The 14029-nt window shown below is 40.9% G+C and overlaps 1 protein-coding gene across 2 annotated transcripts in view; it reads right to left on the bottom strand.

Annotated features, from left to right (window-relative positions):
• slc8a2b (solute carrier family 8 member 2b) overlaps window positions 1–14029 on the bottom strand; it is a 162611-nt gene that overhangs the window by 21483 nt on the left and 127099 nt on the right. For both annotated transcript variants that reach the window (XM_037775198.1, XM_037775199.1), the window contains exons 4-10: window positions 9866–10378; window positions 7429–7566; window positions 7055–7282; window positions 6570–6938; window positions 4097–4222; window positions 3180–3378; window positions 2356–2486 (exon numbers count right to left, since the gene is read on the bottom strand). In XM_037775198.1, coding sequence (XP_037631126.1) covers window positions 2356–2486; window positions 3180–3378; window positions 4097–4222; window positions 6570–6938; window positions 7055–7282; window positions 7429–7566; window positions 9866–10246 — 1572 coding nt within the window. In that variant the 5' untranslated portion in view covers window positions 10247–10378. The remainder of the gene's footprint in view (window positions 1–2355; window positions 2487–3179; window positions 3379–4096; window positions 4223–6569; window positions 6939–7054; window positions 7283–7428; window positions 7567–9865; window positions 10379–14029) is intronic.

Here is a 14029-nt window from a genome sequence, read left to right as displayed (position 1 = left end):
ACTATATTTAATATTTGTTAATAATTACAAAATGATTTGTAAACTTTTAAGAAATTGTTTGTAAAACATCTATAAACATTACATAGATAGATGGACCAGAAACCAATTATTAACCATTGACAAAGTATTAATTATTCATCTAAATAATGTTTATAGACGTTTTACTAAGTATTTATTAACCATTTAGAAAGGTGTTATAATCATCAGTTGTAACTGTATAATAGCCATCCAAATAATGTTTATTCTTTATTAACCATTAACAAACTGTTACAAATATCTATCTATGTAATGTTTATATATGTTTTACAAACAATTATTTAAAGTGTACAAATATCTTTATCATTAACAGATACTTATATATATATAGTTTATAAAATGTTATAATGTGTGCAACAATAAATTGTTAAAATAACATAAATTATAGCATTACTAATAATTAGTAAACATAATTAATTATCATTTCGTTGTTTGTTAACAGTCAAATAACTATTAACTAATTTTAATTAACTATCAATTTACCATTTATAAATAATGTTATTATTAAGTGTTACCGTGTTATTTTTGGTGTTTAATGCAAAGACAAAAAATTTGACCTAATGATTAATATATATTAATATATAATATTATAATTAAATTTATGAAATCCAAATATGCCAAAGACCTCTATATATTCCTTAAAAAAATATCTAACCCTGTAATTAACCAATCATTTTTAAAAATGTGATTATTTTTTATTTATTTATATATATATTTTTTTATCTGTTTATTCATCATTTGTTATTTTTGTTATTTATTCTGCTTATTTTTTTTGTATTGTCTGTGTGAATGTTTTATATCTAATGTGACTAATGATATGCCTTATTATTATTTATAAATTCATTTCATGTTTGTTAAAGCAGTTCAAAGGCGCATTATAACAAGTATGAGTATATTAAATTATATTAATAAATATATAAAAATAAAAATTATACAGTGACAAATTAATTAAAATAAGTATAAAGTATAAAATAAGTGAGAAAATTAAATAGATAAAGATCAGAGGATGAAACTTGAACATCATAAACAAACGATGAAAAAGTCAGACTGTTTTCTTTCTATTATTTTTAGAACGATGTTTACAGTTTCAGCTCCTCTCAGATTTTTAGGAACATCCTGTGACGCACAGATGAAAAGCTTCTGGGCCTTTCTGGTTCACACAGTAAAGTATTAGGTAACGTAGTAGCAGCGGCAGAGATTAGTAGTAGTTTGATTAGTAACATCTGTTTCTGCTCAGCCTCACTGTGTCTCTCCTGCAGGGACTCTCATTATTCATCCCCCTCTCCATCCCTTCCTCTACCGCCTCGCTCTGATCTCCTCGGATATCTTTCCAGATTTTACAGCCACACTGCAGCGTGTTTATGCAGCTCCGTGAAGTAAAACCGTCTCAGTCCACAGCCGCTCCTGCTCCACATTTGGTTAACAAATCCGGCTTCTGTGTTTGAGAAGCTGTTGTGTTCATATTCAGCTTCTATCTCCAATCTTTCAACAAAGACAACTCTGAGCTCAGAGCTTTTTAAAATGACAGATATCCTGTTTCATAATGTATATATATGATAGTCTACTTCTTCAGTTTCCCCCACAGGGATCATTAAAGTTTCATCTCATCTCCAAAAATAACTTGAATTAATCTTTTAATAGTGCGGTCAAAGCTGCATCTAAAGTGTTTGTGTTAAACACTTTAGGTGTTTATTTTACTACTTTGTCTATTTGCGTCTGTAGATTTCTACTAAATTCACCAAAAGTTACCATTAGATAATGCCTCATTTGCATACTTAAACATACAATTTCAGAAAACTTGGTAATACAAAAAATAATTGTCTTAATGTAAGCAATCAACTGTTGAAGTGTCATGGTGATATCTATTAGTTAAATAGTTTACCCTATTTGCCTGCATTGTGTTGTATTGTATTTACATATTACATTTAAAATAAATATAAAAAAATAAATGCAAAAATAAATAAATATTAAATAAATGTAAAAATAAATTAATATAAAATAAATGCAAAAATAAATAAATAAATACATTTAAAAATTAATAAAAATAAATATATGAATAAATAAAAGGGCAAATTAAACAGAAGAGCAAATAAATAAGGGGATTAATAAAAAGATAAATAAATAAACAGAAATATCAATTTATGTCACATTTTGTCAATTAATTAATAGCTACATTTATTTTTAATTAATTTTGCTGAATTTAATGACATATTTATTTATTTATCGAGTCATTTATTTCCACTCCACAGTTTTAGTGCCCGGTGTTGAAATGCTTCTCTCCATCCTCACTGAGTCTTCCTCCTCCTCTCCTTCACTCACCTTAATCTCTCTGCGAGTCTCTCCAGGTTTGAACACCAGCGTTCCTTCGCTGTACTCGTAATCCGACCCGGCGTTGGCTGAACCGTCCTCTGTCCTGTAATCCACATAGAAGACGTTCTCTCCCAGACCCCCTGAAGAGCAGAAAAACAGAAAAACACTGAGCATACCACACCATCATCTCTCATTTAAATGCATCTGTGTATAAAAACGTAACACACTGTACAGTCCAGTTATATGAGGAGACTGTTCTGCATTGAGAACATTATAAATCACAGACAGATTTTTACATCCTGATAGATCTGCTTCTAAATAAATAAATAAATAAAAGTGGGGGCTTTTTGCCTTTATTGCATTTCAGAATATGAAGAATACTGCATTGCATTCAATGCATATTGGATTCAAATCCGAGCTGCTGCAGTAAAGACTCAGCCTTGGTACATGGGACGCCCGCTCTACCAGGTGAGCTACCAGACTAACTCATCGTATGACATGTTTTCTGATATAGGAAGCCCACAAAAATACTGATGGAGTTATCTTATTGTACAGTTTGTGGGTTGGTACTCCAGATACACAAATGTATAAGCACAAGCACTGAAAAAGTGAGTTTTCAATGATATGTCCCCTTTAAGTACGACTTTGAATGCTGGACTTTTACTGTAACTTAAAGGGGAAGTGTGCTGTGTGTAAAAATAACTTCAAGTTCGGATTACAGAAAAAATATCTAATGAACTCAAACTTGAACAGAACAAAAAGTGTAGTTGAAATTGTAGACATTAATTTGAAGAATAGAAACCAGCCTCTTCTGACTGATTTATTCTCACTACCTTGGCAGACGACAGCCAGCGTCAGAACGCCGCAGTTCTCCATGCACTGACTGTGGGCGCTTTCAAACGAGATGCGGCTGCATATCCCCAGGTCTTCTTCTTCTTCTGGTGCTTCCTCGTCGGTTACGGCTGTGCGGCGAGCTTGGTCGGCCGCGTGCTTCTTCAGCACGTTACCGGCTCCGATCATCATACGGGTCGCCTTGATGGAGACAGACAGGAGGAGGCGTTAAAAGAAGTTCTCCTTCACATTTGTTGCCTTTTTTCTAAACGTTCACATCAAGAAATAGATGCAGATTTCTTAAATGGGATGTAGAGAAAGGATTACGATCCTTTTACTTAAAGGTATAATATGTAACAGGTGGAGGTTGCTGTTTGTAAACACACATGCCATACACTTCTAGTTGGGCTTAAGTGTTGATTGAGAGGGATCATTTCAATACATTGTTTTTTAGTTAATTCTTGCATATTATACCTTTAAGTAGAAGTACTACTACCACACTGTAAAAATACTCTGTTAAAAAGACGGTATAAGGTACTTCTCCATAGTCAGTGTATTACCTACAGTAGATGATGGTCGGCTTGCCCCCAGTTTGGAGAAACAGACAGGAGTTACCGTACGGAAGCATCTACTGTAGGTAATACACTGACTATGGAGAAGTACCTCATACAATCCCACTTCAAAACACCTGAACTATCCCTTTAATGTAGATGAAAAAACTAAGTATTACAATTGTTTAAACTTTCATTCATGCACATGAACCATGATTAGTTTCATCATGAGCCGAGTCTGAAATGAGCTGCAGAAATCCAAGTCCTTGAACTACTTTATGTCCTTATAGGTCTGGACGACCTTGTGTGTTCACTTCAGGGACTATTTATGAATACTGTGTGTGTGTGTGTGTGTGTGTGTGTGTTACCTGTATGCGGTAGAAAGCTCTGCTCTTCTGCTGGTGCAGCAGTGCGTAGTAGTTGGCCAGCTCCACCAGCTGGTCCAGCTCTTTGTCCGGATATTTCTGCTTCAGCTCCTTCAGGATACGAATCACCTAGAGGAGAGACGAGAGGACACACTCGTGATTAAAACACCTGAACCAGCATGCACGGCTGATTCTTTTTGTCTCTGTAGCTGGGAGGAAGACTTTCCAAAGGCACTTCCCTAATAGCTAATAACCTCTAACCATTTTCAACTTCTGTTGAACAGTGTCTTGGTTTCATGTGTGGGTTGAAAAAAGTGGTTCTGCAACTTTATCATCTGTTTAAAACATTTCCAAAACATTAAGATGCCAACTGGCTAAAAGAATTTAACCACTTAAATTTACAAAAATAAAATGAGCTGCTGACCTACCAGGAGATTTAGGACAAAGTTCAACTACATCCAAGAAATTCAGAGGCTGAGTTGAGTCATTTATTGTTTGTATTTTTTCAAGAACTTGCAGATTGTCGATCAATAAAAAGATGAAAGTTTTAGTTCCAGAAAGGGTAAAAATTTGAGCATTTGTTTGAGTATTTCTTGGTATGAGCTGAGAAATTTGAATTAATTTCTTTCAGGACTTCTGAATGATGACCTCTGTGATTTGAAGCAGTGGTTCAAACTTAAAAAAAAAGAAAAAAAGAAAAATTATATATGCTCATTCTCAATCACTCAGAATTAAAGCCAACAGGTGCTCTGTTAACTAAATATCAAACTTAAAATAAAAAAAATTAATACAAATAAATACGATAATTAGGGCTGTCAATCAATTAAAATATTTAATAGTGATTTTTTATCTGTTCAAAATGTACCTTAAAGGGAGATTTGTCAAGTATTTAATACTCTTATCAACATGGGAGTGACAAAATATGCTGCTTTATGCAAATGTATGTATATATTTATTATTCTAAATCAATTAACAACACAAAACAATGACAGATATTGTCCAGAAACCCTCACAGGTACTGCATTTAGCATAAAACAATATGCTCAAATCATAACATGGCAAACTGCAGCCCAACAGGCAACAACAGCTGTCAGTGTGTCAGTGTGCTGACTTGACTATGACTTGCCCCAAACTGCATGTGATTATCATAAAGTGGGCATGTCTGTAAAGGGGAGACTCGTGGGTACCCATAGAACCCATTTACATTCACACATCTGGAGGTCAGAGGTCAAGTGACCCCTTTGAAAATGTCCATGACAGTTTTTCCTCGCCAAAATTTAGCGCATGTTTGGAGCGTTATTTATCCTCCTTCATGACAAGCTAGTATGACATGGTTGGTACCAATGGATTCATCAGGTGTTGTAGTTTCATATGATGCCGCAGTCCGCTATAACCTAAATATCACAAGTATGCGTTGAAGAAATTAGTGGCTATAAAACTAATTTGCGTTAACGTGTTATTATCACGTTAACTTTGACAGCCCTAAAATAAATGCATTATTATTATTATAAGACTGGATCTCACATTTTGAGCAAGCAGGCCAATACAATCTGAGTAATCGTTTATGACAGCACACGGGCCAAGAAAGAACGTTCGTTCTGTCAGGTTTAGGTTTCTAAATGTAATATGTCTTAAACAAATTAATTTTTTTTTTAAATCAGATGATCTTGTTTTCTTTCATCAGCTTTCAGCTCTTCCATTCTGTCCTCCTCACTTTGGTCGTGTGGATGTGTCTCTTTTCTCCTCGACCTCTCTGACCCTCATTATCGTATTCTCGTCTTTGCCCGTCAAACCTCCCACATGTTCCTCTCTCTCTCTCTCTCTGTGTCATTACCTCTCCTTCTCCTCCTCAATGGTGAAACAACTAATCTCTTTTCAGCAGGCTATTAACAGGTTTAAATGTGGATAATCTTCAGTCCCTCTGCATCGGCTTGAGACGGTTAAGGGTTTTCTGTGTACACTGAACGAACTATCAAGGAACAAAGTTTACATAAGAAGTGTTGTCACAAAATACAGAACAAAGCATGCATCACTTTGGGAAATGGAAATATAAACGGGGAGCCATTCATCGCAGCTGGAAACAGCCCCAACATTTTATCAGCGCTCTCCTGCAGGGAAATGATCCATTATTTTGCTCTCCAAATCACGTCGTAATCATGACAGTAGAAATTGTGTTTTCTATGTTAACTGTATTTTTCACCAACACAAAAACCTGCAAAATGAGATTAGAGACTTATTACAGAGCGCAGTAATAACAGCGTCTCTCAATGCGTTTTACAGCTTATGTGTGAATTAAAAACTTTCCTTGTCATTTCACCCTCTCTGTAAACAATCTGATGTTGAATATCACACCTCTAACAGGGACATTCACAACACAGGATATTGTTTTGTGGCAACTGAAATTAAAACGCCAAAATATAAAAACATAGATTTTTTAAAGCTGTCCATATTTATATCCTGTTTGTATGTCTCTCACCTCTTTGCGGCTCTCGTCCAGCTCCTTGCTGCTCTCCAAGTTCACCATGGTGCTGTTGGAGTTGGGCAGTTTTCCCCCCGCACCGATGTTATTGGTCGCAGCGCCAGCCGTGCCGTCCTGAGTTCCGCCCCCACAGTTCTCGGCGGGGACCACGGCGCCCCCTCGCGATGGGAACTTGCCGTCTATGATCATCTCCATGCCGCCCTTGTTGGGTGTCAAGTCTCCCTCAGTCTCCACGACGATGCCGTGGCGCTTGTCGGCACGGTAGCGCTTGCCCATGTACTTGTAGAAGAGCAGGCGGCGGTCGGCGATCCAAGCCAGGACGACACACACTGGGAAGTACAGCAGGGTCACAAGGGCCTCCCACACCTGCAACACACAGATTCTCCTCATCATTAAAACATCACTTCCTCCCTTTGGGCGCACAGCTCCTGACGCTGGGCGCTTGTACAATCATAATCTAAACCACACTGAGTCCGCCTCACCTCCACGACGCCCGGCGACATGACAGACAGGATGAGGTAGAGCCAAATGTAGGCGAAGATGCTCCAGAAGGCAGTGATGAAGAACACCCTGAGGTGTTTGATCTTGCGGGTCTCGCCTTCGGGGATCGTCCACACGCAGATCGAGATGATCACAAACATGTTGAAGGCGGCGCTTCCAACGATGGTTCCTGGTCCCAACTCACCAGCCTTGAAATCATGACCGCACACCTGGAGAGAGATAAAGTGTGTGTGTGAGGTTTGTCATAGGAGACGAGGGAAGACACAGATACATGATGAAGATGGAAGGAGCAAGAAAGAGGAGCAGGAAGACAGGGCTGGTGGCATGGAGTGTGTGTGTGTGTGTGTGTGTGTACCTCTATAACAGACAGCAGTATCTCCGGAGCGCTGGAGCCGAGAGCCATGAGAGTCAGATTGGACACCGTTTCGTTCCAGATTCGAACCGTCGCCACTGATGTTTCCCCGTTAGGCATGGTGATGGTCACCTCCTTCTCCTGTTGGCCCAAACACACACACACACACACACACACACATATTATTTTGACTAACTGTACACATACTTGCCAACCCTTCCGATCAGTGTGTCAGTGTGCTGACTTGACTACGACTTGCCCCCAAACTGCATGTGATTATCATAAAGTGGGCATGTCTGTAAAGGGGAGACTCGTAGGTACCCATAGAACCCATTTACATTCACATATCTTGAAGTCAGAGGTCAAGGGAACCCTGTGAAAATTGGCAACGCCAAAAATGTGCGTATGTTTGGAGCGTTATTTAACCTTACCAGTATCTTCACTCTAGCTTTAAAACTGAGTCCACTGCAACCTAAAATTCACAAGTTGCGTTAATGCGTTAAAGAAATTACTGGCGTTAAAACAAATCTGCGTTATTATCACGTTAACTCTGACAGCCCTGGTAAACACAGAGCTCTGTCTCTCTTCTTCTGGAAACAGCTGAAGGTCATTTAAACTATTAAAGAGGACAAATGGATGGAGAGGGAAATCTCGATGAATTCCCGTTCAGGGAACCGATCAGGCAGTAAAGAGACAAGAGATATGATGATGCAAACACAATAAACTTGAGCACAACAAGCACTAATGAGTGATTAAACATGCATGCGCTGCCTTATAAAAGGATTAATGCAAAGTAAGTCTATTTTTAGTTGCTTGTTGCACAGTCAGCATGCTTTCTGTCCATTTGCAAACAATGTGAATCGACTGCCACTGATTAATGGAGAGCTGATGGGGCAACACGGCTGAATTAATGCACCATTATCTCCGTAACAAAAAGATTCCTGGTACCCTACGAGACCTGCCGACTTTACTGTCTTTCAAAGGCCTGCCGCCGTTTGCTCTATGGGTACCCACGAGTCTCCCCTTTACAGACATGCCCACTTTAAGATCATCACATGCAGTATAAATGTGTTATTTTCTCCTATTCTAAAATGGTGTATCTGAATATTTCTTCATACTGGGGTCCCTAAACAGTCTTTGAATTACATAAATTGGGTATCACTGTAAAGCTGAGACTCTTGTGAATCCAATGAGCTCAACTGTATTCATGTGTGATGATGCTAGTCCCCATAGGAGCCATTTCATTGTAGTGAGATAATTCTATTGAAACTTGACCTCACTGTATAAAATGACCTGTGGTGACCTCTAGGATAATCACAGCCTCATGAAACCTTATAGCCACAAACTAGAGACCTAGAGCATTCAGAGGATGGATGGCTTTCCTAGCTAGATTGACAATAAGGGGGGTTCTGAGCAGTTTACACAACAGAAGTGCTCGCCATCCGATCACCGAAAAATACAATTCTTGCAGAAATCTCTAAATGTCAAAAGTTTTTGAAACCAAATCACAGCATGACTTTTTCTATGGTGTTCCTCAGGGTCTTGGTGTCTTAATGTGGTATTTTGGAGGTATTATTGATCAATTTATCAATTCTCAAGTGGTAAAAAATGGTTAAATTTAGCACCAAATCTGTGGAACAAATGGTATCAACCCAAAAAATACCGCAACAACTTATAAGACATAATAGAGCATGGGAATGACCATCATATACTTCTATCATAATGTTCTAAACCCTTACACACCTTTACAATTAATTTTAATGAATTAATGAATTAAATCATGTTTATTTCTGATTTATGACTAGAACAACTTGACACACAGTGCTGAGCTGCATCTCAAATTAATCTTCAGGTTCCCAGCTTTCAGATGACGTACACCACTTCTATGTGACGTCTACTGTTGACCTGCTATCTCCCCCTAAAGACCCCCTGTACTCCTAAAAAAGACAGAAACGGCTCTATATGGGTCTCAGAGGGTTAATAAATGAAGTGTTATGAGTCACCTTGAGGTTCTTTCATACAGTGCTAATACTTTCAGTAAAATGTTGTGTTGATGGCCGGTGCTTCCTGAATCTGGAAGAATTTCTTTTGTTCACAGAATATTTTGAGGACCAAACTATTCATTGAGAAATGAATCAAAATATTTATGGATAATTAAAATAATCCATCGTAAATTGCAGCCTTGGATCTGGATGCATGAAAGCTTTTTTTTTTTTAAATTTCACATCATCAAATTCATTTCCATCCAAAGTTAAGGACATTTAGCCTCCATGATGCTGGATTCAGTTTTAGTCACAAGTAAGTGACAGAAGTCCTCGTTTTGTTTTGACAAGCTGCAGGTTAATGAACTCAGAAGTCGCTCACATGATTCATGCATTCATTCCCACAACTTCCTGCTTAACTACGCCACCCACGTCTTCCTCCATTCACTCGCTCTCACCTGTGACGTGATGACCTCTATGGACGCCATGAAGCGGTCTGCGATGATGGACACTCCCAGGAACATGTACATGAGTGACACAAAGTAGACCACAGCTCTGGCCACCTGGTCGCCGAGCCCGGGCCGGTTGGGCTGCCAGACGGGCAGAATGATGCCGGGCCGGCACACCGTCGGCTCATTGCACTTGTCTCTCACGGCGGGTCCGGTGCCGTTACCGTAAGACATGGAAGGTGGGAAGGAGGAGGGGAACATGGAGGGCGAGACGGCTCGGGACTCGGGGTCGCTGCTGGGGTCGCTGCGTTGGGACTCCGCCTGGCAGGGATGCAGCGGGAGGAGGAAGAGGAGGAGGAGGAAGGGGGCGGGAGACGCCAAGAAAGACATGGCGGCGGCGTGCGGTTCCCACAAGAAGCGGGAGGAAAGGGTTGAGACAGAGGATGACGGGATGAGGCTGAGGAAGAGGGAGGTGGGAGGGGGAGACGCTGCGAAGAGCTGAAGGTGGTGCGACTAGCTCACCTACAGGGAGAGACAACGAGAAGAGAAAGAGCAGATCAGTGAAAAGACCTTTAACATCCTAACGACTTAAATACAGCACACACTAACAGATTCATTCATCAACAACAAGAGTCTCGACTAAAAAAAACAGAAATCTCACAAAATCTCTCGTGATCAAACGTGACTTTAGTGTAAACAGACATGGCGGACGACGGGCAGGATGAATTAGCGATGTTAGTTTTTGCTCTAGGATGGATGGATGAAGTCATGGAGACAAATCAACAAGTTGGTCCTCCATTTCTGAGCTCCATCTCACTACTACTTTATGCTTCACGTTTTGCATTAGCTCGTGCATTAGCCACGGCCACCATGAGGGCAGTGGTTGTTCTTCCTTCTTCAGTCAGCTTGGTTTTCTATTAGCTATCGTTCTTTCCCATGTGATTTCGTCATCGTCTGTCCTCGGGGTTCCTCACACACAACAGGAAATCCGATCGTAAATATTGAACATGTTTGATATTTACGATTTGAGATCGGTGCGGCCAGGATGAACTTCTGAGCCGATCGGGGGATTTAAAAAACACTCTTAACACACCTCACACCACTGGAACATCTGGAAAGATAATCTTTAGAACCATCAAACAATCGGGGCTTTGCTGATGATTATCAGGAGGGGGAATCAAAAATCTAAAATCAGCTTGATTCTCGTGCAGTGTGTAACCGGCATAACTATCCAGCCAGCTGTCTCCGGGAGCAGCGTTCATTATCTTCCCGGTGAGCTGTGACCACAAGTTACGGCCCTACTGATGTGTGCCGTCACCATAACAGCCAACAACAACCACCATATTCTTTTGAACTAGTCAAATGACCAGTTCAATATCCGTTCTACTCTTATTCTATTTCTACGGTTTCAACTGAAGCTGTTTCATTCCTTTTTTTCATGAACACATTGAGACAAGATGAAAAAGGAGAGACACTGAAGGGAAACTGGACTTCCTGCTGAGTTTTAAGCCACAGCTGTCGCCGGCGCGGAGGCGTGAAAATATTGCACTATGAATTGAACGGCTTCAGTGTATCCACTTGTTTGCACATCAATGAACGTCAACTCTCTTTTTGCTTTTCAATCCTTTTCCAAAAGGTGTTTACCAGAAAGAGTCCTGACTCATCTATCGACATAACCTTCATTCATATGACGCCCGCGCTGCTCATCCGAGGGCGGAGAGGCTCCACAAGTCCTTCAACATCAAGTAAGAACTCAAGTGGGTGCATTCAAATTTCAACTTGAAAAGCGTGATTCATAGCAGATGACGTGATTCGGCGGAGACCTTGGCTCGCTCTAACGATGGCGGTGAGTCACCTGTACCGTGATGAAGGCCACATACCAAAACACGTTGATCTGACAATAAAGTAGTTCTTTATACCGGTCAGCCACAACATTAAGACCACTGACAGGTGAAGTGAATAACATGGATTATCTCGGTACAATGGCGCCTGGCAGTGGGGGGGATATATCAGACAGCAAGTGAACATTATGAACTTTGTGTTGGAAGCCAGCGTAAGGATGTGAGAGACTTTGACAAGGGCCGAATATTGATGGCTAGATGACTGGGTCAGAGCATCTCCAGAACTGCAGTTCTTGTGGGATGTTCCCGGTCTGCAGTGGTCAGGACCTACCAAAAGTGGTCCAAGGAAGGAAAACCGGTGAACCGGTGACAGCGTCAGACCCGAGGCTCATTAATGCACATGGGGATCGAAGGCTGGCCCGTGTTGTCCGATCCAATAGAAGAGCTACTGGAGTTCAAACTGCTGAAAAAGTTAATGCTGGTTCCGATAGAAAGGTGTCAGAACACACAGTGCATCGCAGTTTGTTGCGTATGGGGCTGTGTAGCCGCAGACCGGTCAGGGTGCCCTGTGCTGACCCGTGCCCACCACCAAAAGCGCCTACAATGGACAAATGAGCATCAGAACTGGACCACAGAGCAATGGAAGAAGGTGGCCCGGTCTGATGAATCACGTTTTCTTTTACATCATGTGGATGGCAACGAATTTTCCATATCTAAATCCAATCGAGCATCTGTGGGATGTGCTGCACAAACAAGTCCGATCCACGGAGGCCCCACCTCGCAACTTACAGGACTTAAAGGATCTGCTACTGACGGCTTGGTGCCAGATACCACAGCAGACCTTCAGAGGTTTAGTGGAGTCCATGCCTCGACGGGTCAGGGCTGTTTTGGCGCCAAAAGGGGGACCTGCTCAATATTAGACAGGTGGTCATAATGTAATGGCTGATCGGGGTATACTACAAGTGTGGAGAGGCGGTGGAGAAGGAAAGAAAGGCAGGGCTAGAAAGATCGACGGGAGAAGGAGATGAAGAGCAAGGAGGAAAGGAAATGAGGAGGAAGAACAGAAATTCGAAGATGTTTAGATGATGATTGATCATTTGAGGAAAAGACAAATTGAGATTGAGGGAAGGGAGACAAAGAAACAACAAAGAGGGACGGAGGGTAGATAAAGAAAAGAGAGAATTAGAAATGAAGGTATCGGTAGGGGTGACAGAGTTATTTTAGCTCAGTTCCGGGTAGGCACTTTTCTGCAACATGTTCTTTAATCCAGGGCAGTTTTCTTTTACAATAAAAGTGACCTTTATCTTTACCTTGGGGAATGAGGAGGGAGAGAGATGAAGAAAAAGAAAAGAGTGGGAGAGAGAAACCTGGAGGGAAGGTGAGCACAAGAGAGAAAGATAAAGAAACAAGATGCACGAAGAGAAAAATGAGGTGGAAAAAAGGCAGAAAGAGACGGGGGGAGGGAGGAATAAAAAGAAAGAAAGAAAGAAGAAGAAGAGAGAGGTAGAAAGGATGGGAAGACTATGGCGGCGAGGGTCATAGATAGAGAAAAGGTGGATGAAACAGAGAGGAGTGAGTGGACGAGTTGCCATCACAAGGTTTATGTTTGTGTGTTGATGTTGTTCTTTGCGTGTGGGACTATTCACCAAATGATTGTTCTGCCTACACAGGCAACATTTATACGTTTCCACATGGACAGTTGCAATCAGACATAAAAATGGCAAACTGCACTGAGCTGCAAAAACATTACGGGCGTGTTTGTGCTGTAATATCCTGAGCAGATAGCGGCCTGACTGTGTGTGTGTGTGTGTGTGTGTGTGTGTGTGTGTGTGTGTATGCAAGGTAGTGTCTGCCAACTGGTGAGATTTAAACCTCAGCATGAAACCGAAGGATGGACAGATGGACTGAAGCCTGTTTCCTACGGTGTGTTAATCTTCTACCTCTCTCTTCCTGTCACGCTCCAGACGTCCATTTGCCAACACCTTCTGTTTTAAAACACACCTCAGCTAATCTCAGTTTATCATCACATCAAAAAGATTCACTCTGTTGCCTTTTCTTTCTCTACTCCCTCTGTTTCTGGAGTCAGCGTCCTGTTGCTCGCGCTTGTGCTCGCTCTACATAGACATGAACGAGCATCGCTCAAAACAGTGAGGCGACACACGTCAACTAAAACCACAATATCACTCTATATGTCACCTGCTTGGCAGTAATGTTAGCTGACCAGACGAAGGTCTCTTCATGAATCACTGCTGATCCTAGTGTTGGCTTTTCCTGCCTCAGCCTCCCGACCGCGGCCGGACGGAACAGGGGAGACACCGGAGTTTTGGTCGGA

The sequence above is a fragment of the Sebastes umbrosus genome, chromosome 7, assembly GCF_015220745.1.
Source record: "Sebastes umbrosus isolate fSebUmb1 chromosome 7, fSebUmb1.pri, whole genome shotgun sequence".
Taxonomy (NCBI): domain Eukaryota; kingdom Metazoa; phylum Chordata; class Actinopteri; order Perciformes; family Sebastidae; genus Sebastes; species Sebastes umbrosus.
Note: the sequence above shows the minus strand (reverse complement) of the source record. Positions and strands in the feature narration are given on the sequence as shown.